Below are 27,183 nucleotides of genomic sequence, written 5' to 3' on the forward strand. Positions count from 1 at the left end.
TAAACTCTGTTTTCAAAAACAAAGTTTAAAATTAGAAGATAAAGGCAGACATACTACTTCCAATAGCTGGCGCTGAAATAGTGTGGAAAGCGCTTTTTCTATAGAAATAGAAAAAGTACTAGAGGGTAGATGGGAATTTCAAAGAGCAGTGGTAAGGCCTTTTTCCCCTGAGCTTAGTTTAGCATGCAGACAAACTGATCCTGACCTAACACACAGAGGTTCCACAGGCTTCTTAAAAATTATTTTCTATTTTGTGAGAAACAAAAAAGAGGAAATTTTCTGAAATTAACCTAAAGAATTCCAAAATACCAAACTGGGTGGCAGTATTTTTCTAATCTCCAAGAAAAATAGAAGTGTTGTAAATCTACTGTTCATCAGGTACCAAAGCCACTGAGCAGGGCTGATTTGAAGGAAACAAGAAAAACTCTTGCACTTCCTTGCAAGACTTAAAAGGCAGCACAACTCAAAGGAGAGTAAAACCCAAGTGAAAATACCTCACAGACTTTGCATGCATCACAGTGCCTGGGACAGCAAATTGAACACCTAACTCAATATAAAAAGGTTGTTCTTAATTGGCCTGTTTGGGCCTTATTAAACACACTCAGCTAATCTGTCTTTTAAAAGGTGTCATTTCACACTAACTACTCCATAATTTGGTATGTTCACAAGTGTAATATGGGAAATACTTTTCTGAAGTTAGATTTAATTATATTGGAATTAAATACTTTTTCCTTTCCAGAAAAATACTTTGAGATTAATTAAAGAACATTATTTGGATGCAAGCTAATAAGCATTCCTTTAGCCAGGTGCATGAAAACTATGAAATTAGAACTTTTCCTTTTTAATAAAGACATAATGATGTGAAATCAAATTAGATTTTCAAATTCGGAAATGAGAGAAAAGCTCTTCACTGGCTCCGGGGTTAGCCATCTCAATCAACACTTACGTCAAGAACTTGGCCCCACATACCACCATGGTGAGATTCATAGAGAATCCCCTGGTTTCTATGAGTACATACCACACCTTTAACTAAAACATAAGTGTTGTCTTACATTTTACACCCTTTTTAATTATAAAGTGCCTATAATGTAGCCTGATAAACTCTTAGGGGTAAAAACATATTTAGGCATTTTTTTCTGTTTACCTGATTCATGACCAATTTAAACTCAGATAATAAATTTTCAAGGAATCGAAAATTTCCTGTTCTATTGATCACAGCTGCCTACTTCTTTTAGCCTTAGAATTTAAGATGGACGCTTTTTAAAATGGTGTTTGTTCTGAAAGATGTGGGTGCTATTTCTTCTACCAATTCAAATTTCTTGTGAGTCCTGTGCAGATTCTAAAAAGGACCCAAACCTCCAGCCAACCCATGAAAAAAGATACTAGTGTTCTAGTAAGTCACCTCCCAGGTCCTCATACTTATTTCAAGACTTTTTTGATTAAAATTGATGACTAAACAATCTGTTAGAAACATAATAGATACTTTATCAGTACTAATGTAGATGGGTGATAGGTCTGAATTGGATTCTAAGAAGCATATTTGAACTTGGTAATATGGGTCAGAACGAAAAGAAAATTCTAAGCTCCTCAAAATACATTAAAAGCAGCAATTAAATAAATACTCATTTCTCCCCTTGGACAGAGACTTTTCCATCAAGTTGGTAGTTGGTAGCTATAATAAATACGTTTAAATAAAACTAATTAAAGAAAAGGCAATCTAGCTTATTTATTTGGCAGGAATGAATACTCAATGTAGATATATTCTTCTATCCCACGAATGCTTATTTTCTCTTGGTAAATGCTATAGATCAATATAATCCTACTGAAGGAGCCTCAAAGGAAATTGGACAAATAAGCAAATCATTAGTAAAGCAATAAAGGAAAACAGTTTCAATGGAACTGACTCTAAAAGACAGTCATTTAAATACTTGTGTCATACTTAAGAATGAAGAACTATTCCCACACTTCCAAGTGAAATAATTGAATCTTATCTATTTAATCATTGGAACAACCCACAGCTGTAATTCATTTCACAGCAGAAAGTAAACATTATTTTTTCTCTCCACCTCTCAAAATGAAAAGACAATCCAAAAGCACTTTCTTTTGGATACCCCACCAAAATCTACCCCTTCTAATGTTCTGAAAACATTTTCTACCCTAGTAGGTATCCATTTTACATGTATTCAAAATGAGTCAAAAGAAAAAAAATATGTCTGCAGTGACAAGAATACCTAACATTCCTCTATAAATGATCTTCCAAGGGAATGGGAAAATAAAGCTATCATGGATTTTAAAGTTTTTTTATGTACTTAGGCTCTGGGCTCACCTGAGAGCCAGTTAGAAGCTCTAATCGGTTAAGAAAAAAAAGAACTTTAAATCCTATGTCCACAGTCATTGAGTACCAGCCTTCAGTGTTCCTGATCTATATACTAGTGCAGTGTGCTTTAGAAAATGAATGTTCAAACTAAATTGTTGAAGACCCACATTAGATGCCCAGGGTGATGCTAAGGTGTTATCCGTCACATAAAAATTATACACACAAGTTCAGTTAAAATCCCAAATAGCCAACCCCTTATTGAACACAGAGAGTGCACATTGCGAGTTTGGTCAGTGCCTACAGTCCACAAAGCTCTTTCCATAAGCCAAGCTGATGGCCAAGTTAAGCAACTGTCTAGTCTGCTTATGTAGGTACCAGGTTAAAAATATGTGATGTTTACATAATGTTGGTCCTCTTGAGTATTTTTAAGAGCGAGTCTGTGGTTACTCAGACGGCCATCCAAAGACACTTCAATAGCCACTTCCGTGATATCTCTTCTGCTGGGGCCATCACTTTGGTATAGATCTAGAGTGGAAGAGTCACTGTGCTCAGCACAGCTATTGACAGACCAGGGCAGTGTCTGGGGGGACAACAGCTGCTTCGCACAGCTCTTGGAGATGCAGGGTGAGCTGCAGAGGAAGAGCAGGTCCTGCTGCTCCTGGGATTCCTTCCAGTCCACATTTTCAAACTGGATGGTCACATTGTGGATTCCTGCATTGTGGAAGATTTCTCGAATTTTTATACTGGCATCCTGATAGCCTCCGTCCTTTGGATACTTGATGTGCAGGGTGGCAATGATCTTTCCACTTGTAAGTTCCCAGATGTGCACTTCATGTACATTGCTAATTCCAGGAACACTAGAAAGTTTGCTCATCAGCTCTTCCATGTTGACTCCCTTGGGGACCATCTGTAGCAGAATGGCTGCAGTCTCTCTGAAGAGTGGAAAGGCAGATGACAAAATGATGATGACCATGATGACAGTGAGGCTGGGGTCAATGTAGCACTGCCAGTTACACGGGTCCTCAGGTTTCAGAGGAAGCACATAGAATATGATGGCCACGATCACCACAACCACTGGCCCCAGGGTATCACCCATCATATGCAAAAGTACACCTCTGATAGTCAAGGCTTCGGACTTTTTCTCCTTTCTCACGGTCTCTTCAGGCTCATTCTGGATGTTCAGGGAATCACCTGTTTCAATGTCTCCCTGGGGCCTGGGTGCAGTGCAGTAACAGCAGTCCAAGAAGATGACATAGTTCAGAACGTTGAAGAACAGCCCGATAATTCCAGCACTGAGAACCAGCAGTGCTTCCTCTGTCTTCTGCGGATTGATATACCAGCATCTTTTTTGATGAAAACACTTCAAAAGGTAGGAAATGAAGGAAACTTCCTCCGTATGATAAAGGGTATATATGAAAAACCCACAGCCGGCATAGTACTCAACGGCAAGAGACTGAAAGCCTTCCCTCTAAGATCAGGAACAAGAAAGTATGCCCGTCACCCCTAGAGGTTCTAGCCAGAGCAATCTGGCAAGACAAAGAAATAAAAGGCATCCAGATCAGAAAGGAAGAAGTAAAACTGTCATTATTTGCAGATGATGTAATCTTATATTTGGAAAACCCTGAGAAATCGACAACACAGCTACATGAGCTAATAAACAAATTGAGCAAAGTAGTGGGATGCAAGATTAATGCACATAAGTCAGTAATGTTCCTATACACTAGAAGTGACCTCATTGAAGAGACACTCAAGAAAAAGATTCTATTCACAATAGCAACTAAAAAAATCAAGTACCTAGGAATAAACTTAACCAAGGATGTAAAAGACTTCTACCCAGAAAATTAATAACCTTTACTAAAAGAAATAAAAGAGGACCAAAAGAGATGGAAAGTTATTCCATATTCATGGATAGGAAGTATAAACGTCGTTAAGATGTCAATCCTACCCAAACTGATCTAAAGAGTCAATGCAATTCCAATCAAAATTCCAACAATCTGCTTTGAAGACTTGGAAAAGCCAGTTATCAAATTTATTTGGAAGGGAAAGGGGCCTCGAATGCTAAAAACATTCTAATAAAGAAAAATGAAGTGGGAGGATTTACACTTCCTGACTTTGTAGCCTAATATAAAGCCACAGTAGTCAAAACAGCATGGTAATGGCACAAAAATAGACATATTGATCAAAGGAATCAAATCAAGAGTTTGGAAGTAGACCCCAAGATCTACAGTCGACTGATCTTTGATAAGGCCCCCAAATGCACTGTACTGAGACATAACAGTCTCTTCAACAAATGGAGCTAGGAGATCTGTTTATCCATATCCCGAAGAATGAAAGAGGACACCTACCTCACATCCTATACAAAAATTAACTCAGAGTGGATCAAAGACCTCAACATAAGAGACAGCACCATAAAACTCCTAGAAGACAATGTAGGAAAACATCTTCAAGACCTAGTATTAGGAGGTCACTTCTTAAACCTTACACCCAAAGCACAAGCAACAAAATAAAAAATAGATAAACGGAAACTCCTGAAAATCAAAAGCTTCTGCACCTCAAGGGAATTTGTCAAAAAGGTAAAGAGGCAGCAAACGCAATGGAAGAAAGTATTTGGAAACCATGTATCTGATAAAAGACTGATATATTGCATATATAAATAAATCCTATAACTCAATGACAACAGTACATACTGCCCAATTATAAAATGGGCAAAAGATAAGAAAAGACATTTCTCTAAGGAGGAAACACAACTGGCTAAAAAACACATGAAGAAATGTTCATCTTCACTAGCTATTAGGAAGATGCAAATCAAGACCACAATGAGATCATCTCACACCAATAAGAATGGCTGCCATTAAACAAACAGGAAACTACAAATGTTGGAGAGGATGTGGAGAAATTGGAACTTTTGCTCATTGCTGGTGGGACTGTATAATGGCACAGCCACTGGGTAAGACAGTTTGGCGGTCCTCAGAAAACTAGATATCAAGTTACCCTACCATCTAGCAATTTCACTTCTCAGTAAATGCCCAGAGGATCTGAGAACAGTGTCACAAATAGATACTTGCACACTGATGTTCATAATGGCATTGTTCACAATTGCCAAGAGATAGAAACAATCGAAATGTCCTTCAACAGATGACTGGAAAAACAAAAGGCTGTATATACATACAATGGAAAACTATGCAGCAGTAAGAAGGAATTAAGTCATGAATCATATGACAACATGGATGCACCCTGAAGACATAATGCTGAGTGAAATATGCCAGACACAAAAGGAGAGATATTGTATGTTACCACTAATGTGAACCCCATGAAAAATGTAAAATAAGTGTCTTATAATGTAGTATATAGGGGACCAAGAAATAGACAGAAGTTAGTGAAGGGGGAATGATAATCTAATATGTACAGATATGATAATGAGGGTGAAGTTAATGGTTATGAGAATGGTCAGGTGTGACTATAGTACGTTAATGGGATTATAAATTATCAGTGACACACTGAAGCCGAACATGTTCGTAAATGGTTCTTTAAAGGCATGTAACCCACAGAGTACCATCACAAAGCTAAATAAGTGTTAGCATGATATACTTACAAGGTATGGCACTGGTGCAGAGGGTTAACAATGGGGTGGTATACGGAAAAACTACCCATCACATATTAAAGACTACATTTAATAGGAATATCTTACAACACTACACAAATACTAGGGATTAATAATTAGCAGCTGATAAGAGCTCTGGGCTGTATTATGTTATGACAATCATTTGAAGTTGAGAGTGATGAAGACTGTACAACTAAGTGAAGATAATATAAGAAACTGACTTTATCTTGGGGTAGAATATATATTAGGTGAAATGAGAAATCCAATACTTAATAAATTATCAAGCCCTCAACTTGAGGCTTGCTCTTGTGAAACTTAGGGCTGTAAAAGGTAGGCTGAGCTCTCCTATAATTGTGCCTAAGAGGCATCTCCAGGGAACCTCTTTCGTTGCTCAGATGTGGCCTCTCTCTCTCTTAAGCCCAACTCGGCAAATAAATTCATTAACTTCCCTCCCCACCCCACCCCCAGAAGGGACATGATTCCCAGGGGAATGAATCTCCCAGAAGACATGGAACATGATTCCCAGGAATGAGCCTGGCCCTGGCAGTGAGGGACTGAAAATGCCTACTTGACCAAAAGGGGGAAAAAGAAAGGTAACAAGCTGAGGTCACAGTAGCCGAGAGATCCCAAATAGAGTCAAGAGGGTATCCTGGAGGTATCTCTTATGCAAACTCCAGTTGGATATCCCAAATAGCCATAGCATGCCATGCCCTTACCAAAAGCAGTCCCTAATTACCTGGGTCCCTACCTGAGATTCTATGAAAGATTCACCCACTAAGTTTTATCTCTAGGAAACTTGAATCCACCAGAGTGTTCCTATGCCAGAGAGGTCCTAAGACCCAGAGGCAACAACCTCTTTAAGAACAACAATCAGATGCAGCCTCCTTCTCCATACTGTTGACATCCCCTTCCAATATGAACAAGTTAGGGTGCTCACTGCGTAGACATCCCTGAAGATGGAGAAAGAGAATAAGTGAGAGAAAGGAGAATAAGTGAGAGGAAGGGATAGTAACAAACAAGATAAGAATTAACAAAGGTTTATGAATACTGAAACTTTATATAAATACATTCATATATACATAACAGTGAAAACCTTAAAAGTATAATTCAACAAGTAGAGAACAAATTTCAGAGAATGCCATGGGCACAGTTCCACAACTTCAGCTATTTCCATTATTGTAAAATATAACAATATACACAAAAGTATTAACATATGTGGCAGTGTTGGAATAGCTGGAAGGAGGTAAACGACATGGTGGAACTGTACCCTACAACATGCTTTGAAATTTGCTCTATAGCTAATCGTTGAATTGCGCTTTCAAAGTCTTCACCTTTCTGTATATTCCCTATATTGCATAATAAGGAAAGAACTGAAACTGTGGAACTGTAACTCATAACAATTTTTGAAATTACCTGTATAACTGCTTATTGACCTCTGCCACAAATAAAGTGAGGGATACAGCCCCACACTGAGCCAGATTTTGGCTGGCAAAGTGAGGGTATAAGGACCCTACAATTTCAGCCTTGCTCAGTAAGAGGCAGCCTGGATTCCGAAGCGAACTGCTTCTGAGGACAATGAAGTTAACAAACAGTGCCATTTACTAGACAGACCAGAAAGTGCAAGGGAATTGAAGGGCTCTTCATAGATTCTCCAGACAATATTTCAGGCCCACTGGAGCTGATCTAGAATCCCTGCATGGGAACATGCCCCTGTTTTGGTGGAGAAATACAGACAATGTGGATAAACCTTGAGGACATTATGCTGAATGAAATAAGCCAGAAACAAAAGAAAAAATACTGTATGGTATAATATGAACTAACTATACTGAGCAAACTCTGAGAGTTAAAGTTGAGAACATATGTTATCAGGAGATAGAAAGAGGGTAGTTTGGGTACTTGATGCTGAAAGAGTACAGAATGTTCAACAGGATTGACTGTAAAGATCCAAAAATGGATAGCACAATACTATGTGATGGTTACACAATATTTTAAGTAAAATGAACAAAGCTGAATGTTAGTATGGTTGAAAGAGGAAGGCTAAGGGAATGTATGACACCAGGAGGAAAGGCAGACAATAAAAACTGGGACCGTATAACTTAGTGAAACCTAGAGTGGACAATTATAATAACTAAATGTAACAAAATTTTTAATTGAGGGAGAACAAATGAATTCACCATTGCAAGGTGTTAAAAATGGGATGTTATATGGAAAAAAAAAAAAATTAATGCAAACTAGGGTCTATGGTTAAAAGTAACATTGTAGGTGCTCTTTCATTTAAGTGTAACAAAGGCAATACACCAACGCTAAATGTCAATAAGAGGGGAATTTAAGGGAGGGGGATGGGATTCTTTGTGTTTCTCTTTTTTTTCTTTTCTCCTCTTCTTCTTTCTTTGTGGAAGAAATGGAAATGTTCTTTTCTAGATCAAGGTGGTGAATACATAACTATGTCATTATACCAGGAACCATGATGGTACACTTAGGATGGATTGTATGGTATGTGAATAAAACCATTTAAAAAATAAACAGAAAGATACAAATGCAGGAGAAGATGTGAAGAGAGAGACATACCTATTCACTGTTGGTGGAGAAGTAAAATCATACAGCCCCTCTGGACAGCAGTATGGTGGTTTCACAGGAGCTAAGCATAGGGTTGCCTCATGATCCTGCAACCCTGTTAATAGACACAGACTTGGAAGAACTGAAAGCAGTGACATGAATAGGCATTTGCACATTGATGTTTATAACAACATTATTCACGATTTGCAGTAGACGGAGGTGAACAAAGGATACATCAACTGATGAACGGAAGGGTGAACCGCGGTGTATAGATATGATGGAATATTGAGCTACTGCAGGAAGGAATGAAGTTGTGTGGCATGGAAATAGGTGAATGAACCTTGAGGACATTATGTTGAATGAAATAAACCAGAAACAAATGGACAAATAATGTATGGTCTCACTAATATAAACTAACAATAATGAGCAAACTCCGAGAGGTGAATTCGAGTGCATAGGTAATCAGTAAATAGGAAGTAGGCAGAGACTGGGCAGTCAATGATTAAGGAGTACAGAACGTCTCAATAAGGCCCATTGTAAAGGTTTCTAGATTTTGTAAGCTCTTACAGCAGTCACACCTATTCCTGAATTTTAAGTATTATTTTTAAATTCTGAAAAGCTGTGCTCTTTGTGTTTAACCTGGAAGTTCCCTGGAATGTTGGGTGACACCTGAGACTCAGAGTTGGAGTTCTGCAGCTCTGAAAGTCAGCATTGTTCCATACAGCAACTGTTAAAGAAGCTGAATAAGAGATCACATTCCAGTAAGAGATATGAATGAAATGAGAACTGGTTAGGATTAAGGTAAATGAGAATACAGGGTAAAGGCTGATACTGTCTGTATTTTAAAACTTCAACTTCTCTGTGAGGCCAAAGGAAAAGATGTTTAGTTGGTCCAAAATTTAAATTTTTCTGTAGCACACCATCTACTTGAACCTGTCTGGTCAATTTATTTAAATAACCTAAATACATGGAACCCAAAATAGGGAATGAGATCCTATTATTCTGCACAGGTTAATGTAATACCCAGAAACATTCTAGAATATTTGGGGCAGAAAATTAAAAAGTAAGCAAAGTCCCTTTGAGAGACTGGGGAAAAATGTGGAACTATAAATCTTCTCCACCTGGAGAATTCCTGATATTCTCTCAGGCACTAGGAATTCACAATTTAATAAGCCAAACCCTCCAACCTGAGGATTGATCTTATGAAAAATTATTTCTCCAGTGGCAAAGCCAGACCTGCATGTAATTATGCCCAAGGGTTACCTCCGGAGAGCCTCTGTGTTACTCAGATGTGGCCTCTCTCTTTAAGCCAACTCCACAAATAAACTTACTACACTGCCCCCTACATTGGACATGACTCCCAGGAGTGTAAGTCTTCCTGGCATCATGAGACACGAGTACCAGGGATGAGTCTGGCAGTGGCACTGTGGGATTGAGAATGCCTTCTTGACCAAAAGGAGGAAAAGAAGTGGAACAAAATAAAATTTCAATGGCTAAGAGATTTCAAACAGAGTTGAGAGCTCATTCTGGAGGTTACTCTTTTGCAAACTTTAGCCAGATATTGCAAACTACCACAGCACACCAAGCCTGAACCAACAGTATTTCCGAAAATCCTATGCAGTATGCTGGGCTTTATATAAGTTTCTATAAACATTCTTCTTTATAAGTTTATTTTTTCAGAAACTTAAGGCCTCCAGATTGATCCTATACCACATAAAACCTGAAATCCAGAGGTACCAGTCTCTCCAGTAGAGGAATCAACCAGTTTCATTCCTCTACCCCATAAGGTTCGCACCCCTTTCCAGCATGAAGAAGTTAAAATATTCATTGCACAGATATTCCTGAAGATTGACAGAAAGATCAAATGAGAGGGAGGAGGTATAACTGAGAAATTAGGATTTAACAAATAACTGTGACTACTGACTCATTATACAGGTATTTCTTTTTAGTATCTAATGTTTTAGAATAGCCAGAAGGAAATACCTGAAGTTGTTGAACTATAATCCAGTAGCCTTGATCTTTGATAATGATTGTGTAACTATACAGCCAAACAAAAACAAAAAATCAATTAATGTGATTCACCAAATCAGTAGGCTAAAAGAAGAAAAATCACATGATCATATCAATTGATGCAGAAAAATATTTTACAAAATCTAACAGCATTCATTATAACTCTCAGCAAACCAAAAATAGAGGGGTACTTCCTCAAGTTGATAAAGAACATCTACAAAAACCCTTCAGCTAAAATACACTGCTAAAGCTAGATGTTTTCCCCTTAAGACTGGGAAAAAGACAGGGATACCGCCTTTCACCACCCTACTCAACATAGCACTAGACATTCTAGTTAATGCTTAGAGAGGTTTACAGACTGGGAAGGAAGAAATGAAGCCGTCTTTGTTAACAGAAGGTAGACAATCCCAAAGAATCGATGTTTGTGTAGAAAATCCTAAAGAATCAATAAAAAACACTCTTGGAGCTAATACATGTATCAAAGTTGCAGGATACAAGATTAATAGTGCTTTTCTATAGAGTACCAACGATCCTCCAAGAAAGAAACTGGTTTCAAGGTGCAAGCAACCACAGAGGGACTTCTATAATACATGGTGGAGACTTGGATGAAAAAGCAGAGAAACTGTGTCTCAAAAGACAGGGTGAGTTTATTCAGCTGGGACTGCTGCTGGGGGCTGGCAAGCAGGGGAGTGAGCAGCTCTCCACTCCTGTGTACCCATCTCAGCAGTTAACGGGGGTGATAATCCTCTACAGCCACATGGCTGGGGGCTCCCATGAGGGAACCCAGGAGGCAGCGGACCAGTGTTGACTGCATTTACTTTCCCTCCACAGAGGGCCATGGTGTGCACAGCCAAGAGGCGGGGTAGGCGAGGGCACCACATGGAAGTACCAGGAGTCCCTCCAACACCTCAGAGGCTCACGGGAGCATGGCAGGGAGGGAGCAGAATGCCTTTGAGCTGGAGGGTGAGACACACAGTCCGATAGCCCAAGAGTGACCTATTCAGAGGCCCGGGAATCACCAAATTCACTGTGCCCTTAATCAGACTCCCTGCCGAACTACACAGGGCCAACACCACACCCCTAGGATTGGCAGTCCCCAGTACACACAGAGAACTGGTACACTGACTGGATTCCCACCTGGTTTGGACCCCACCCAGTGCACAGGCAAAGTTGGGAGAAAGGTGGCTTGAGGGTGACAGGTGGCTCAAGAGCACCTTCTGCTGGGAAGACAGGGAAAGTGCATTCCAGCAAGATGTGTCTCTGCCAAAATACAAATATATATAAATGTTCAAATAATCCTGAATTTCCCAAAATAACCTTATAAAGCTAAGCAAATGCCCTGAAGCCAACAAAAAATCATAAAGCACATGAAAAACAATAAGACATGGACAAGCCAAATGACCAAATTAAAAAATCGAGGATACAATTATCCAAAAATCCAATCTCAATTTAAAAAAAAAAAAAAAAAAAGACCAAGGAGACACAGAACTTGAAGCAATTAATCAAAGTACACACAAATCTCCAAAACAACTTCTATGAGTTGGCTAAAGACTAAAGGACATCAAGAAGACTCTAGAAGAGCATAACAAAGAATTTGAAAGAGTAAATTTAAAAATTGCAGATCTTATGGAAATAAAAGATACTGCTGATCAAATTAAAAATACACTAGATAAGCAAAACAACCTTCATGGTGCAATAGCCTAGGTCCCAGCTAACTGTCAGTGCTGAGTCAATAAATAAGTTTTGCTTATGGTGTATTTCTGTATGTAGTGAAACCATTTAGTCCAACAGAGTACTGTAACTACTATTTAGGTTGTACAGATTGAAATAGAAATGTTTCACTGGCTGTCTGAAGATGTGTGGATTGTCTTTTTTATACAGATCTACACTTAAAATGCTACAAGACAAAAACCACACCTGAAGAAATTTAAGAATTGGCACAGTTAGTTTCTCTGTGTAATCTGCAATCTTCTAGCTGCTGAGTATCTATAAGTAAATCCCTGTTCACCAAAGTGTTTTGATACTTGAATACTTTGAAAACTGATCAGTTCTAGCTATTGAGAAGACTTTCCCAATGGGAGTTTCTGCCTATTACCCAGATAGTAGCTATATGCATATGTTTCTGTGCATGTTCTCTACACAGTTTAAAGGTGTCACTGTATTTAACTGGTGCACATGTCAATTTTAAATAAAGCATATAAAACTTTTTTTTTAATTATACTAAAGACACACAACAGCAGATTTGAAGAGGGAGAAGAAAGAATAAGTGAATTACAAATACACAAAAGAACAAATGATGAAAAAAATAAAAAAATTTGAAATGGATCTCAGGGAAATGATGGACAACATGAAGCATGTAAATATAAGAATAAGTGGTACCTCAGAAGAAGAGAAGAGTAAAGGGCTAGGAAGAGTATTTGAAGACATAGGTGGGGAAAATTTTTCAACCCCTCTTAAATGACATAAATTTGCAAACCAAAGATGCCCAATGAACTCGGAACAGAATAAATCCAAATAAACCCACATATACTAATCAGATTGTCAAACACTGAAGAGGAAAAAGTCCTAAAAGAAGCAAGAGAGAAGCAATTCACTACATACAAAGGAAGCGACATAAGACTAAGTACTGACTACTCAGGGGGCACTATGGAGAAGGCCGTGGTATGACATATTTAAGATTCTGAAAGAGAAAAATTGCCAGCCAAGAGTATTTTATCCAGCAAAGCTCTCCTTCAAAATTAAGGGAGAGTTTAAAATTTTCAGAGACAAACAAATGTTGAGACAATTTGTTAACAAGAGACCTGCCCTGCAAGAAATATTAAAGGGAGTTCTACTGGCTGAGAAAAAAAGAAAGAAGCATGAGTTAGTATCTACACCTCAAATCTATGATCTCTGTTAGAAAAGACTCAAGCTTTATCAGGTTGTGATTCAATCAGTTTGGTTTCATCAAGTAACCTCCCACTCATTTAAGAGTATAGGGACAGACGATACTTTAAAAGTAAAGAGCACTCAAGACAAGAATTCAAATTTAACACATTTTTACTAAAGGAGCACTTAAGGTAAAAGGAATAAATTTACAATGAAAAAATTAATTCATACATTACCAAACCTGGAAGCCCCCTCTCCTCCAGATGCAGCTGGACATGAGATCAGAGAGCTCCCCCTTGTCCAAGTTACACAAAATTTATAGCATCTTGACTTAGAGTACCTTTAATTAAGTCGTATTCTATTTTTACATTAAATGATGTGCCATGAACATTAAGTGACTCACTAAGCAAAACGTCTTGAACCACAATTGGTTAAAGATCCAAGGAGAATATCTAAATTATTAGCGACTTAGCCTTTAATGCTTGTAAAATTCCACTGATAATATTTTTACTAACTAAACTATGACTTCTATAAGAGCAATATAACATACTTATACTTATATGAAGTGTAAAATTAGAAAAGATTACTATTACTTGTCTCCAACTTATTAATATAGTTTTCTCATTTTATTCTATAATTTAGCCATTACATCATATTGATAAACATACATTTGATTAGGACTATATTCAACCTTATTACATTGTTTATGACTTATCTATGATTAAAGTAACAGCTGCAGCCCCATCCTGTTTGCACGGAGGATCAGATGATTACATGTTATCTATACGTAAGAAGGTTGCGAGGGCCTTTCTGCCTCCTTGAAAATATTCACAGATTTTTTAACTGTTTAGTTTCTCCTTCAGTATAATCTTCTAAAATAGGACTTGAAGGATATGAATCATCTGTCTCGGTTATTATAGTAAGGCCTTTCTACTTTTTATTATTTGGAAATTGTACTTGAGTGTTTTTAAGTAAAAGTTCTGTTAAATATGCTTCTGTATCAGAAGGAATAACTGGTTCTTCACTATCAGAACAGAAAAACCATCAGATGGTACATAAGAGCAGCATAGAAAGGAGTCAGCATCCTCATTATCAGATTCTTCAGTAAAGAGATCCTGCGACAAGAGGTATGGATAAGGGCACAGAACTGAAGAGTATTATAAGGGTAACTTAAAGGGAAAAAGAGAGAGAGAGAGAGAGAGGGAGAGAGAGAAGAGAAAACATAGATCTGATAAATAAAAACGAAAGGATAAGATGCTTAGTTCAAGAACTGTCTTCAGAGTAGTAACATTGAATGTGAATGGATTAAACTCTCCAGTTAAAAGATACAGATTGGCAGAATGGATTCAAAAGTATGACCCAATTCTCACAAGCACTGAGAACTTCCAATTTAGAAGGCCGAGCCCTCGATCTTGAGGCTTGCCCTTATGAAGCTTGTTACTGCAAAGGAGAGGCTAAGTCTACTTATAATTGTGCCTAAGAGTCTCCCCCAGAGAACCTCTTTGTTGCTCAGATGTGGCCTTTCTCTCTCTAAGCCCACTCAGAAGATAAACTCACTGCCCTCTCACTATGTGGGACATGACTCCCAGGAGTGTAAATCTCCCTGGCAATGTGGGACACAATTCCTGGGAATGAACATGGACCTGGCATTGTCAGACTGAGAAAATCTTCTTGACCAAAATGGGGAAAAGAAATGAAACACAATAAAGTTTCAGTGTCTGAGAGATTTCAAATGGAGTTGAGAGGTCACTCTGGAGGGCATTCTTATGCATTTTATAGATATCCCTTTTTAGTTTTCAGTGCATTGGAATAGCTAGAAGGAAATACCTAAAACTGTAGAACTACAACCCAGTAGCCTTGATTCTTGAAGACAATTGTATAACTATGTAGCTTACATGGTGTGAAAACCTTGTGGCTCACACTCCCTTTATCCAGTGTATGCAAGATGAGTGGAAAAATGGGGACAAAAATTAAATGAAAAAAAAAAGGGTGGGATGGGGGGAATGGAATGTTATGGGTACTCTTTTTCACTTATATTTTTATTTTTTTTAAAGAAAATGCTCAAAAATTGACTATGGTAATGAATGCACAAGTATATGATGGTACTGTGAACAGCTGATTGTACACTGTGGATGACTGTATGGTATGTGAATACATCTCAATAAAATTGAATTAAAAAAATAATACATGTTCATTATAGAAAATATCAATAAATCCCACAGTATTATCATTCAAAGATGATATTTTGATGTATTTTCTCCCAATTTTTTTCCCATGTGTGTTCGTTTATTTTATAAGTTGTGGTCATACCAGATACAGAACTTTTATCTCACTCTTTTTATGTAATGTAAGATAAGCATTATTTCAAATCCTTATAAATTATTGCAAAATATCATTTTTAATGACTCCATAATATTCTACCAAGTGTATATATCATAAGTTTACTTAACTATCCTGCCATTATAGGAAAATCAATGTTTCACTATTAAACCCTTTAAATACAAGTTTTATCATTTATTACTCAGATAGTTTCCTTAGAGATGCCCAAATACATTTTTTTCAGTATGTTTGCAAACCACTTCAATTTGCTCTTGACAACTTTCTCATTCATATCATTTATGTATTTATTTATCTTCTGGATCCTACTGTTGAGTTTAAATATTAATCATTTGAATTAGTTTTGTGATATTTTCCCCATTCTCTTTTAATATTGATTAGTTTTATACATATGCTGAAGTTTTTCATTTATATATAAAGTCTACTAGTCTCCCAACCAAAAAGAAAAGTATGATCCATCGATACACTGTTGACAAGAAACTCACCCAGAAACACAAAGAGAGTGAAAGTGAAAGGATGGAAAAAAATATTCCAAGCAAACTGCAGCCAAAAGAAAGCAGGGGTAGCAATACTAATATCAGACAAAACAGACTTTAAATGCCAAGATGTCATAAGAGTCAAAGAAGGACACTATATACTATTAAAAGGGACAATTCACCAAGAAAAAATATCATAAATGTTTATGCACCCAATCAAGGTACTCCAAAGTACAAGAGACAAATACTGGTAAAACTGAAGGAAGCAATAGACATTTCTACAATAATAGTGGGAGACTTCAATACACACACTCTTCTATAGACAGAACAACCAGAGAACCAAAAAGGAAATTGAGAACCTAAACTATGTGATAAAAGAATTAGACTTAATAGATATATAGAGAGTATTACATTCCAAATTACCAGGATATACATTCTACTCTAGCACTCATGAGAACGTTCTCCAGGATAGAGCATATGCTGGGGCACAAAACAAGCCTCAATAAATTTAAAAAGACTGACATTATTCAAAGCATTCTCTGACCACAATGGAATGCAACTGGAAATCAATAACCATCAAAACACCAGAACATTCACAAATATGTGGAGGTTAAACAACACTCCTAAATAATCAGTAGGTCAAAGAAGAAATTGCAAGAAGAATCGATAAATAACTAGAGATGAATGAAAATGAGAACTCAGCATATCAAAACTTATGGGATGCTGTAAAGGCAGTGCTGAGGGGGAAATTTATAGTTCTAAATGCATACTTATATAGTAGCAATGAAAAACTGGAATTTGAAATTAAAAATTGAAGAGCATTTACATTTGCATCAAAAAGTGAAACAGGTATAAATCTAACAAAATATGCATAAGATCTATATTTGAAGTAACTAAAATTCTGATGAAAGAAATCAGAAAAGATTTAAATGAAACAGGAGATATTCTATATTCATGGACAGAAAGACTCAATATTGTTAAGATGTCTGTTCTTCCCAACTGTAACTATACTCACCCAATCCCAATCAAAATTGCAGCAAGTTATTTTGTGCAAATTGACAAACTGATTCTAAAGTTCATACAATACTGAAGAAAAACAAAGTCAGAGGACTGACACTATCCAACTTCAAGACTTATATAAAACTACATATATCAAGACAGTATAGAACTGGAAAAGAAGAGACAAAATAGATCAATGAAAAAGAATAGAGAGCCCAGAAATAGACACACACAAATAGACTTAATTGGTCTTTGTCAAAAGGTTTTCAAAGAGGAAAGCATAGCCTTTTCAACTAATGGTGCTGGAACAACTGGATAATTCAGCAAACTAGAAATTGAGGGGAACTTCCTTAACTTGATAGGGAACATCTACAAAAATCCTTCAGCTAGCATTATACTTATTGATGAAAACTGTATACTTTCCCCAAGATTGGCAACAAAGGAAGGATGTCCGCCATTACCACATCTATTCAAATCACACTGGGCACCGTAGCTAACACAGTAAAACAAGAAAAGGGTATAAAAGGAAAACAGATTGGGAAGGAAGAAACAAATTTTGTTCAGAGATGACATGTAGACAACATGACTGTTTAAAGGGAAAATCCCAAAGCATCAACAAAACAACTTCTGGAACTAATAAGCAACTATAGCAAGGTTGAAAATACAAGGTTTATATACCAAAGTCAATTGTCTTCCTATATACCAGCAATGAACCATTGGAATTTCAAACTAAAGCACAATATTATTTACAATAGCACAAAAAGAAAAAAAAAAAAAAAAAAAAAAAACCCTTAGGTATAAATCTAGCAAAATATGTACAAAATCTACGTAAGGAAAACTACAAAACTCAAAGAAGACTGAAATAAATCATGAGATATTCCACTTTCACTGACAGGAAGACTCAATATTGTCAGGATATCCACTCTTCTCAAATTGACATATAGATTCAACACAATCCCAATCAATATTACAGCAAGTTATTTTCTGAAAATGGACAAACTGATTCTAAAGTTCAGTTGTGTTCCAAGGTCTTTAACCAAATGTTTTGAAAACTTATGCCCACACAAAAAGCTGCACATGAATATTTATAGCAACTTTATTCATAATCACCAGGCAGTTGACAGGCAGAAGCCTCACAACAGCCAGCACAATACTGAAGAACCAAGTCAGAGAACTGGCACTATCCAACTTCAACACTTATAAATCCACAGTAAAGACAGTGCGGTACTGGCAAAAGAATAGACAAATAGATCAATGGAACAGAATAAAAATCACAGACATAGACAAACACGAATATTCTCAACTGATCTTTGACAAAGGAACAAAAGGAATTCAATGGAGAAATCACAGTCCTTTCAACAAACAGTGCTGGAACAACTGGACATCTCTACACATAAAAAATGAATATAGACATGGACCTCACACTTTTCACAAAAATTAACTCAAAATGGATATATACCTGTGCCAGTCTGAATGTATTATGTCCCCCCAAATGCCATTATCTTTGATGTAATCTTGTGTGGGCAGACCTATCAGTGTTAATTAGACTGTAATTCTTTTGAGTGTTTCCATGGAGATGTGCCCCACCCAACTGTGGGTGATGATTCTGACTGGATAATTTCCATAGAGGTGGTGGCCCACCCATTGGGTAGGTCTGAATTAAATTACTGGCACACTATATGAGATCAAATAGAAGGAGTGAGCTTGCTACAGCCAAGAGGGACACTTTGAAGAAAGCACAGGAGCTGCAGATGAGAGACATTTTGAAGACGGTTGTGGAAAGCAGACTCTTGCTCCGGAGAAGCTGAGAGAGGACAAATATCCCAAGTGCAACTAAGAATGACATTTTTGAGGAACTGCAGCCTAGAGAGGAACATCCTGGGAGAAAGCCATTTTGAAACCAGAACTTTGGAGCAGACGCCAGCCACATGCCTTCTCAGCTAACAGAGGTTTTCCAGATACCATTGGCCATCATCCAGTGAAGGTACCCAATTGCTGATGTGTTACCTTGGACAGTTTATGGCCTTAAGACTGTAACTGTGTAACCAAATATACCCCCTTTCATAAAAGCCAACCCAACTCTGGTGTTCTGCATCCTGACAGCATTAGCAAACTAGAACAATACCTAAATGTAAAAGACAAAACTATAAAATTTCTAGAAAATAACTTAGAGGAAAATCTAGGTGACCTTGGGTTCAGCAATGACTTTTTATATGTGACATCAAAAGCATGATTTTAGATAGAAAACATTGGTAAGTTTGACTTCATCGAGATAAAAAAAAATGTATGCTTTGCAAAAGACACTGTAAAGAGATTGAAAAGACAAGCCACAGACTAGGAGAAAATATTTGCAAAACACATACTTGAAAAGGAGAAAGGGGCCCAATGGCGGCATAGAGAGGTGTGGAGCTTAGTTAGTCATCCGAACAACTAATAAAGAACCAAGAACAACTAGTAAATAATCTGGAACAACTGCTGGGGGACAAACATGACTGTCTATACATCATATACCAACCCAGACTGGGTGGGATGGCTGAAATCGCAACATAGAATCTGTAAGTAAAAACTGCAGAACCGTGCCAGGAGCCCCCTCCCCCCACAGCAGGCTGAGCTGCAAAACCCCACTGTAGGAGAAAGCAGCATTCCCGAAGCCAGCAAATATACCTCAGCCTAGCTCCAACTGGGGTTTTAATTAACAAATGTGGACTGCTGGATACAAGTTACATAGAATAACCCCTAACAAGCAGCAAAGTACCCTGAGGTCGCTCCCAGTGGAGAGGAGGTGGGGCTGACGGAGAGAAAAAAATCAAAAAAAGAAAAAAAAAATACACAGACTTTTAGAGACTGACCTTAGAGAGCCAGAAGGTGCCTGTGCCCTGGGAAAGGGAACCCAGTGGATGCTCTCTTAGGCCGACAGGCAAAACTGGGGGGCCATGGACTGCCTCTGAAAAAAGGCTATCTTTCTCTTTTTCTCTCCCTCAACCTGTGTGGCTCAGTGGAGAAAGCCACAGCCATTTTCAGTTCACACCGCTCTGACACAGACAGGGGTGGAGATAACAGAGTCAGAGAGGCAAAGGAGTAATTCAAATGCAGAAGTTAAGTCTCTAGGGGATGTATTTTCCCTAAGAGCAGGGAGGTAGGGCCCAGCTCTAGTGCCCTCCTTCCCTTCAGAACTCAGACCCCAGGGCCAGGGGGAAAACAATCAATCCAGAAACAACTTAACCTGAAAATAAAAGGGGCCACACCTCTTTACACCAGTGGAGAGCGACAGGCTGACAGGCACCACCTGGTGGTCAGGTTAGGAAAAGCACAGCAGCTAGAGACCTCACGGGAAAGTCTGTCAATCTTCTAAGACACACCCTCCGGGAAACTTGATACTGAATATTGCCCCCTTCTGAGACCTGAGCCCATCTGGTCTGGGAAAATCAGATTGGGGTAATCAAGGAAACCAGATGCCTAGACAACAGAAAACCACATATCACATTAGGAAAAATGATGATATGGCCCAGTCAAAGGAACAAACTTACACTTCAACTGAGATACAGGAATTGAAACAACTAATGCTAAATTAATTTTACAAGTTTAGGGAAGATAAAGCAAAAGAGATGAAGGATATAAAGAAAACACTGAGTGAACTTAAAGTAGAAATCAAAAGTTTGAAAAAACAACAGGCAGAATCTATGGAAATGAAAGGCACAACACAGGAGATGAAAAGCACAATGGAGACATACAACAGATCATCTCAAGAGGCAGAAGAAAAATATTCAGGAACTGGAGAACAAGACACCTGAAATCCTATAAACAAAAGAACAGATAGGAAAAGAATGGAAAAATAGGAACAATGCCTCAGGGAATTGAATGACAACATGAAGTGCATGAATGTACGTGTCATGGATGTCCCAGAAGAAGAGAAGGGAAAAGGGGCAGAAGCAATAATAGAGGAAATAATCAATGAAAATTTTCCATCTCTTATGAAAGACATAAGATTATGGATCCAAGAAGTGCAGCGTACCCCAGAGTAGATCTGAATAGACCGACACCAAGACACTTAGTACTCAGATTATCAAACATCAAGACAAAGAGAGAATCCTGAAAGCAGCAAGAGAAAAGCGATCCATCACATAAAAGGATGCTTGATAAGACTATGTGTGGATTTCTCAGTAGAAATCATGGAGGCAAGAAGGCAGTGGGGTGATATATTTAAGATACTAAAAGAGAGAAATCACCAACCAAGAATCCTATATCCAGCAAAACTGTCCTTCAAATATGAGGGAGAGCTTAAAATATTCTCTGACAAACAGACAATGACAAAGTTTGTGAACAAGATATCTGCTCTACGGGAAACACTAAAGGAAGCACTGCAGAAAGAAAGGAAAAGACAAGAGTGAGAATTTTGGGAGATAGTAGCACAGCAATGTAAGTACACTGAACAAAGGTGACTGTGAGTATGGTTGAAAGAGGAAGGTTAGGACCATGTGGGACACCAGAACGAAAGACGAAAGATAAAGACTGAGACTGTATAACTCAGTGAAACCTAGGGTGCTCAATTATTGTAATAAAAGGTACAAATATGTTTTTGCATGAGGTAGAACAAATGAATGTCAACATTGCAAGGTGTTAAAAATGGGGTGGGATTGGGGGAAAATACAATCAATGCAAACTACAGACTATAGTTAACAGAAACATTGTATTATGCTTCCTTTAATGTAACAAACGCAATATACCAAAGCTTAATGCCTGTAAGAGGGGGATATAAGGGAAGGGTGTGGGACTCTTGGCATTGGTGATGTTGTCTGACTCTTCTATTGTACTTTAGTTTAATTCTATCTTTCCTTTTGTTGCTTTTTAGCTGTCAGTTTTTCTTTCTTTTTCTTTTTCTTTTGTCTCTCTACCTTCTTTGACTCTTCCTCCTTCTTTGTAGAAGAAATGGAGATGTCCTTATATAGATAGTGGTGATGCTGTTGAATGCATAAACACATGATTATACAGGGAACCGTCGACTGTTTACTTAGGACAGAATGTATGGTGGGTGAACAAAACGTGTCCTAAAAAAAACGGGTCGTTGAAGAAAACTTGAGGGCACTATATTGAGTGAAATAGGTCAGACACAAAAGGACAAATACTGTGCCAGTTTGAATGTATTATGTCCCCCAAAATGCCATTATCTTTGAAGTAATCTTGTGTGGGCAGACATATTAGTGTTGATTAGATTGTAATTCCTTGAATGAGTGTTTCCATGGAGATGTGACCCACCGAACTGTAGATGATAACTCTGATTAGATAATTTCCATGGAGTCGTGGCCCCGCCCACTCAGTATGGGCCTTGATCAGGTCACTGGAGCCCTATAAAAGCTCAGACAGGAGTGAGCTTGCTATAGCCACGAGGGACACTCTGAAGAATGCACAGGAGCTGAGAGGGGAGCTGAGACAAACATTTTGAAGACAGCCGTTGGAAGCTGATGCAGACATTTTGGAGAACACTATTTTGAAACATAACCACGGAGCAAGCAGACACCTGCCACGTGTCTTCCCAGTTAACAGAGGTTTTCCAGTGAAGGAATCCAATTGTCGATGCATTACCTTGGACACTTTATGGCCTTCAGACTTAACTATGTAACCAAATAAACTGCCTTTTATAAAAGCCAATCCATTTCTGGTGTTTTGCATTCCAGCAGTGTTAGCAAACTGGAACAACGGTCTCACTGATATGAATTAATTATAATATGTAAACTCATAGACATGAAATATAGGTTACCAGGATATAGAACAAGGCTAAAGAATGGGGAGCAGGTGCTTATTATAAGCAGAATGTTTAACTAGGTTGAACTTAAGTGTTTGGAAATGGACAGAGGTGAAGGTAGCGCCTTATTCTGAGAATAACTAACAGTGCTGAATATGTGTGAATGTGGTGGAAATGGGAAGCTTAGGGTCACGTATGTCACCAGAAGGAAAGTTGGAGGTTAAAAGATGGGAATGTATAAAACAGTGAAACTTGTGGTGGACAATGTCCATGTCTAACTGTACAAATATTAGAAATCTCTTTCATGAACTAGAACAAATGTATGACACTATAGCTAGAAGTCAATAATAGAGGGGTATATAGGGAAAAATATACCTATTGCAAACCATGTACTATAGTTAGTAGTCTTTTAACATACTTTCATCAACAGTAACAAATGTACTATACCAATATTGTGAGTCAATAATGGAGGTGGGGATTGGGGTATGGGAGGATTTGAGTTTTCTTTTTTGTTTTTATTTCTTTTCTGGAACAATGAAAACGTTCCAAAAATTTGAAAAAAAAATATTTGTGGTGATGGATGCACAGCTTTGTGATGGTACCATGGGCGACTGTGTACTGTGGATGATTGTATGTTATGTGAACAATCTCAATAAAATCATATTTTAAAAAAAACACATGTGACAAAATATACAAAGAACCCTTAACACTCAGCAATAAAAAACAAACCATCCAATTTTAAATTGGGCAAAAGATCTGAACAGATACCACACCAAAGAAGATACACAGATGGCAAGTAAACATACAAAAAGATGTTCACTCAACATCATTAGAGAATTGCAGATTAAAACAACGAGACATTACAACACACCTACTAGAATGGCTAGAATCTCAACACTGGCAAAACCAAATTCTTCCAGGGATGTGGAGCAGCAGGAACTCTCATTCATTGCTGACTGGAATGCTAACTAGTACAGCCACTTCAGAAAATAGTTTGGCAGTTTGTTAAACAGCCTTACCATACAATCCAGCAGTTGCCCTCCAAGGTCTTTATCCAAATGAGTCGAAAACTTATGCCCACACAAAAAGCTGCATATGAATATTTAGAGCAATTTTATTCATAATCACAAAACTCTTAGAAGGACCAAGATGTCCTTCAAAAGGTGCATGGATATACAAACTGTAACCAAGGAGTTAAAAGTTAACAAATAATTATGATTACTGAATTATTATATAGGTAACTTTTTACTTTCTAGTGTATTGTAGAATAGCCAAAAGTAATTACCTGAAACTATTGAAACTTGCTGAACTTTAACCCAGATACCTTCATCTTTGATAATGATTGTATAATTATATAACCTTTGCCTTGTGGTTGTAAAAGCCTCATGACTGGCCCCACTTGTAACACTTTATTTTCTTTTACAATTTTAAAGTCTTGTGATCATGTAGACAGCCTCCTAATGTTTATTAATGAAGGAACTCCAGTCAGCCCAGAAGGAATCCACCCCAACTCTTAAGCTATCTTACCAGACAAAGCTAAATCTAACCAAAATTGGCCCGCATGACACGCGCAGCTTAAACCTTAACCTATAAGTGACCTATATCTCATTAAAATACTAAAAATCATGCCCATCATCACATTAAGCATTTTCTTACATATTTCTGTGACTAGGCATGTAATCAATCTCTATATGCTCAATAATTAAGTCATCTCTAACTTCATCATCTTGAGCCATTATACTCATTATCCTAAACCTGCCTATGTTTTGATACTATAAAACTCTCTGAGTTACTTCAGTTCAGGGAGGCAGATTTTAGGCCTGTAGGCATCTGTTCTTCTTGCTTCGCACTTGGCTATAAACTCTTTCTCGCTTTGAAACCCCAGTGTCTCAGGAATTGATCATTTGTGCACATCGGGCAGAGAACCCCCACACTGATTATTACACAACTGTGGTACATCCATAGATGGAATATTATTTAGCAACAGAAAGAAATGTGCTTTCAAGCCACAAAAAGACATGGAGGAATGTTAACAGCATATTACTAAATGAAAGAAGACAATCTGAAAAGGCTACCTACTGTATGATTTCAAATATATGACATCCCATTAAAGGCAAAACTACAGAGACAGTAAAAACATCACCGTATGCTAGGAGTTTAGGGGTGAGGGTTAGGCAGAATAGATGAATAGACGGAGAAAGGGATTATTATTCTCTATGATATTGTAATAGTAGATATATGACATTATGCATTTGTCAAAACCCATAAATCTGTACAAAGAGTGAACCCTGATGTAAATTATGGACTTTAATTAATAATAATGTATTAATATTGGTTCATCATTTGTAACAAATATACCACACTAATGAAAGATGCTAATAATAGGAGAAACTGTGAGTGGATGGGGGGGTATTGGGAAAGGGTACTTTCTGCTTATTTTTTCTATAAACCTAAAACTGCTCTAAAAAAAATCTACTAATTTTTAAAAAAGATTTAACAGACACTACATAATAATAAAAGGTATAATTCATCTAGAAAACTTAAGTAAATGAAACCATATAGCCTCCAAACAAAAACTGATAGAATTATAAGGATAATTTTTTTTAACTATAATTACAGTTGATTTGATATGCCTCTCACAGAAACCAAGAGCTAATTGGAAAAAAAAAAATGATGAGGATATTTGTGTTATGAACAACAAAATTATTTAGCTTGTATGCTTTGTATGACTGCATGGCATGTGAATATATCTCAGTAAAATTGAATTTTAAAAAAAAAAAGAATAAAAAAATTATTTAGCTTTACCTAATAGATTAGTCAACAAATAGTAAATATACTTTCTATCAAAGAACACATATTACTTCACAAAAATTGAATATATACTTGGCCAAAAATATGCTCCAATGCATTTTAAAAATCATGTCATATACATTTTCTGATCATCGTACAATTAAATATAAATTCTAAAACAAACAAAGACAAAACAAACAAGCAAACAAAAACCCTATATGCTTAGGAACTGAAACACACTCCTAAATAATCATTATGAGAATTACAAAATATTTAGAATAACCACAAAATAAATACATATCAAAACAGGTCTAAGCTGTAGTTGGAGAGACATTGACATACTTAAATGTATCTATTTTTAAAAAAAAAAAGGAAAAAAAAATAAATGAGCTCAAGAAACTATAAAAGGAAACAATAAATCTACCACAAATAAAAGAAATGAAAATAATAAAGATAAAACTGAAGAAAAAATAACATAAAGAGATGGGCAAGAATACCAAAACCTAGTTCTCTGACCAATAAATAGATAAATCTTCTAACAAGACTGACAGACAAAAAAAGAGAAGGCAAAAATAAACAATTTTGGAACTCCTCCAAAAGAGGGTAGTAGAAACGGTAACAGATAGTCAAAACGTACAACAAACGAGCATAATTGGAATACATTTCTGCCAATACATTTTGTTGTTGTTTTTAAATTCAGTTTTACTGAGATATATTCACATATCATACAATCATCCATGGTGTACAATCAACTGTTCACAGTGCCATCATATATATAGTTGTGCAATCATCACCCCAATCTATATTTTGAACATTTTCCTTATACCAGAAAAAGTAAAAATAAGAAAAAATAAAAGTAAAAAAGAACACCCAAATCATCCCCCCTACCCTATTTTTCATTTACTTTTTGTCCCCATTTGTCTACTCATCCATCCATACACTGGATAAAGGGAGTGTGATCCACAAGGCTTTCACAATCACACTGTCACCCCTTGTAAGCTACATTGTTATGCAATCATCTTCAAGAGTCAAGGCTACTGGGTTGCAGTTTGATAGTTTCAGGTATTTACCTCTACCTATTCCAATACATTAAAACCTAAAAAGGGTTATCTATCTAGTATGTAAGAATGCCCACCAAAATGATCTCTCTTCTCCATTTGGAATCATGCCAATACATTTTAAAACATACATGAACTGGACATTTCACCAGAAAACCATCAGATAACCAAAATTTATTCTAGAAGCAATAGTGTATCTAAATAAATAAACAATTATTAGGAAAATTGAACTGGTGTCAAAAAATTGCCTCAACAACAACAAAAATAAAATACCCAGACTCAGATTCACGATTTTAATCAAAACTTCATTAGGCATGCTTGAGCGCTGCTTCCAGATTGCAGCTCCAGGCTCCAGGCGGGGCCTGAGGGCTGTGGAGGGGGCCTGGCCGGCACTCTCCCGGTCCAAAGTAACCAAAGTAAGCATGACTCTG

The 27,183-nt window shown here is 37.2% G+C and overlaps 2 protein-coding genes across 2 annotated transcripts in view; both read right to left on the minus strand.

Moving 5' to 3' along the window:
• Window positions 1-27,183, minus strand: part of TEX9 (testis expressed 9) — a 147,197-nt gene that overhangs the window by 116,384 nt on the left and 3,630 nt on the right. The gene's annotated exons all lie outside the window — the stretch shown is intronic.
• On the minus strand, window positions 2,697-27,176 carry LOC119530911 (zinc transporter 10-like). Its single transcript, XM_037831592.1, has 4 exons — window positions 27,026-27,176; window positions 8,487-8,589; window positions 7,332-7,484; window positions 2,697-3,660 (listed from the first exon to the last, which is right to left on the minus strand). The coding sequence occupies exons 1-4, from the start codon at window positions 27,174-27,176 to the stop codon at window positions 2,697-2,699; spliced, it is 1,371 nt and encodes a 456-aa protein (XP_037687520.1).

The sequence above is a fragment of the Choloepus didactylus genome, chromosome 4, assembly GCF_015220235.1.
Source record: "Choloepus didactylus isolate mChoDid1 chromosome 4, mChoDid1.pri, whole genome shotgun sequence".
NCBI classification, from domain to species: domain Eukaryota; kingdom Metazoa; phylum Chordata; class Mammalia; order Pilosa; family Megalonychidae; genus Choloepus; species Choloepus didactylus.

Coding starts and splice junctions, on each gene's coding strand:
- LOC119530911 (XM_037831592.1), bottom strand. CDS start 27,176: ATGCTTACTTTGGTTACTTTGGACCGGGAGAGTGCCGGCCAGGCCCCC. Junction 7,485..8,486: donor TCTCCACCAACAGTGAATAG/GTATGTCTCTCT, acceptor CATTGTCCTCAG/AAGCAGTTCGCTTCGGAATC. Junction 3,661..7,331: donor GTCAATAAGCAGTTATACAG/GTAATTTCAAAA, acceptor TCATCAAAAAAG/ATGCTGGTATATCAATCCGC.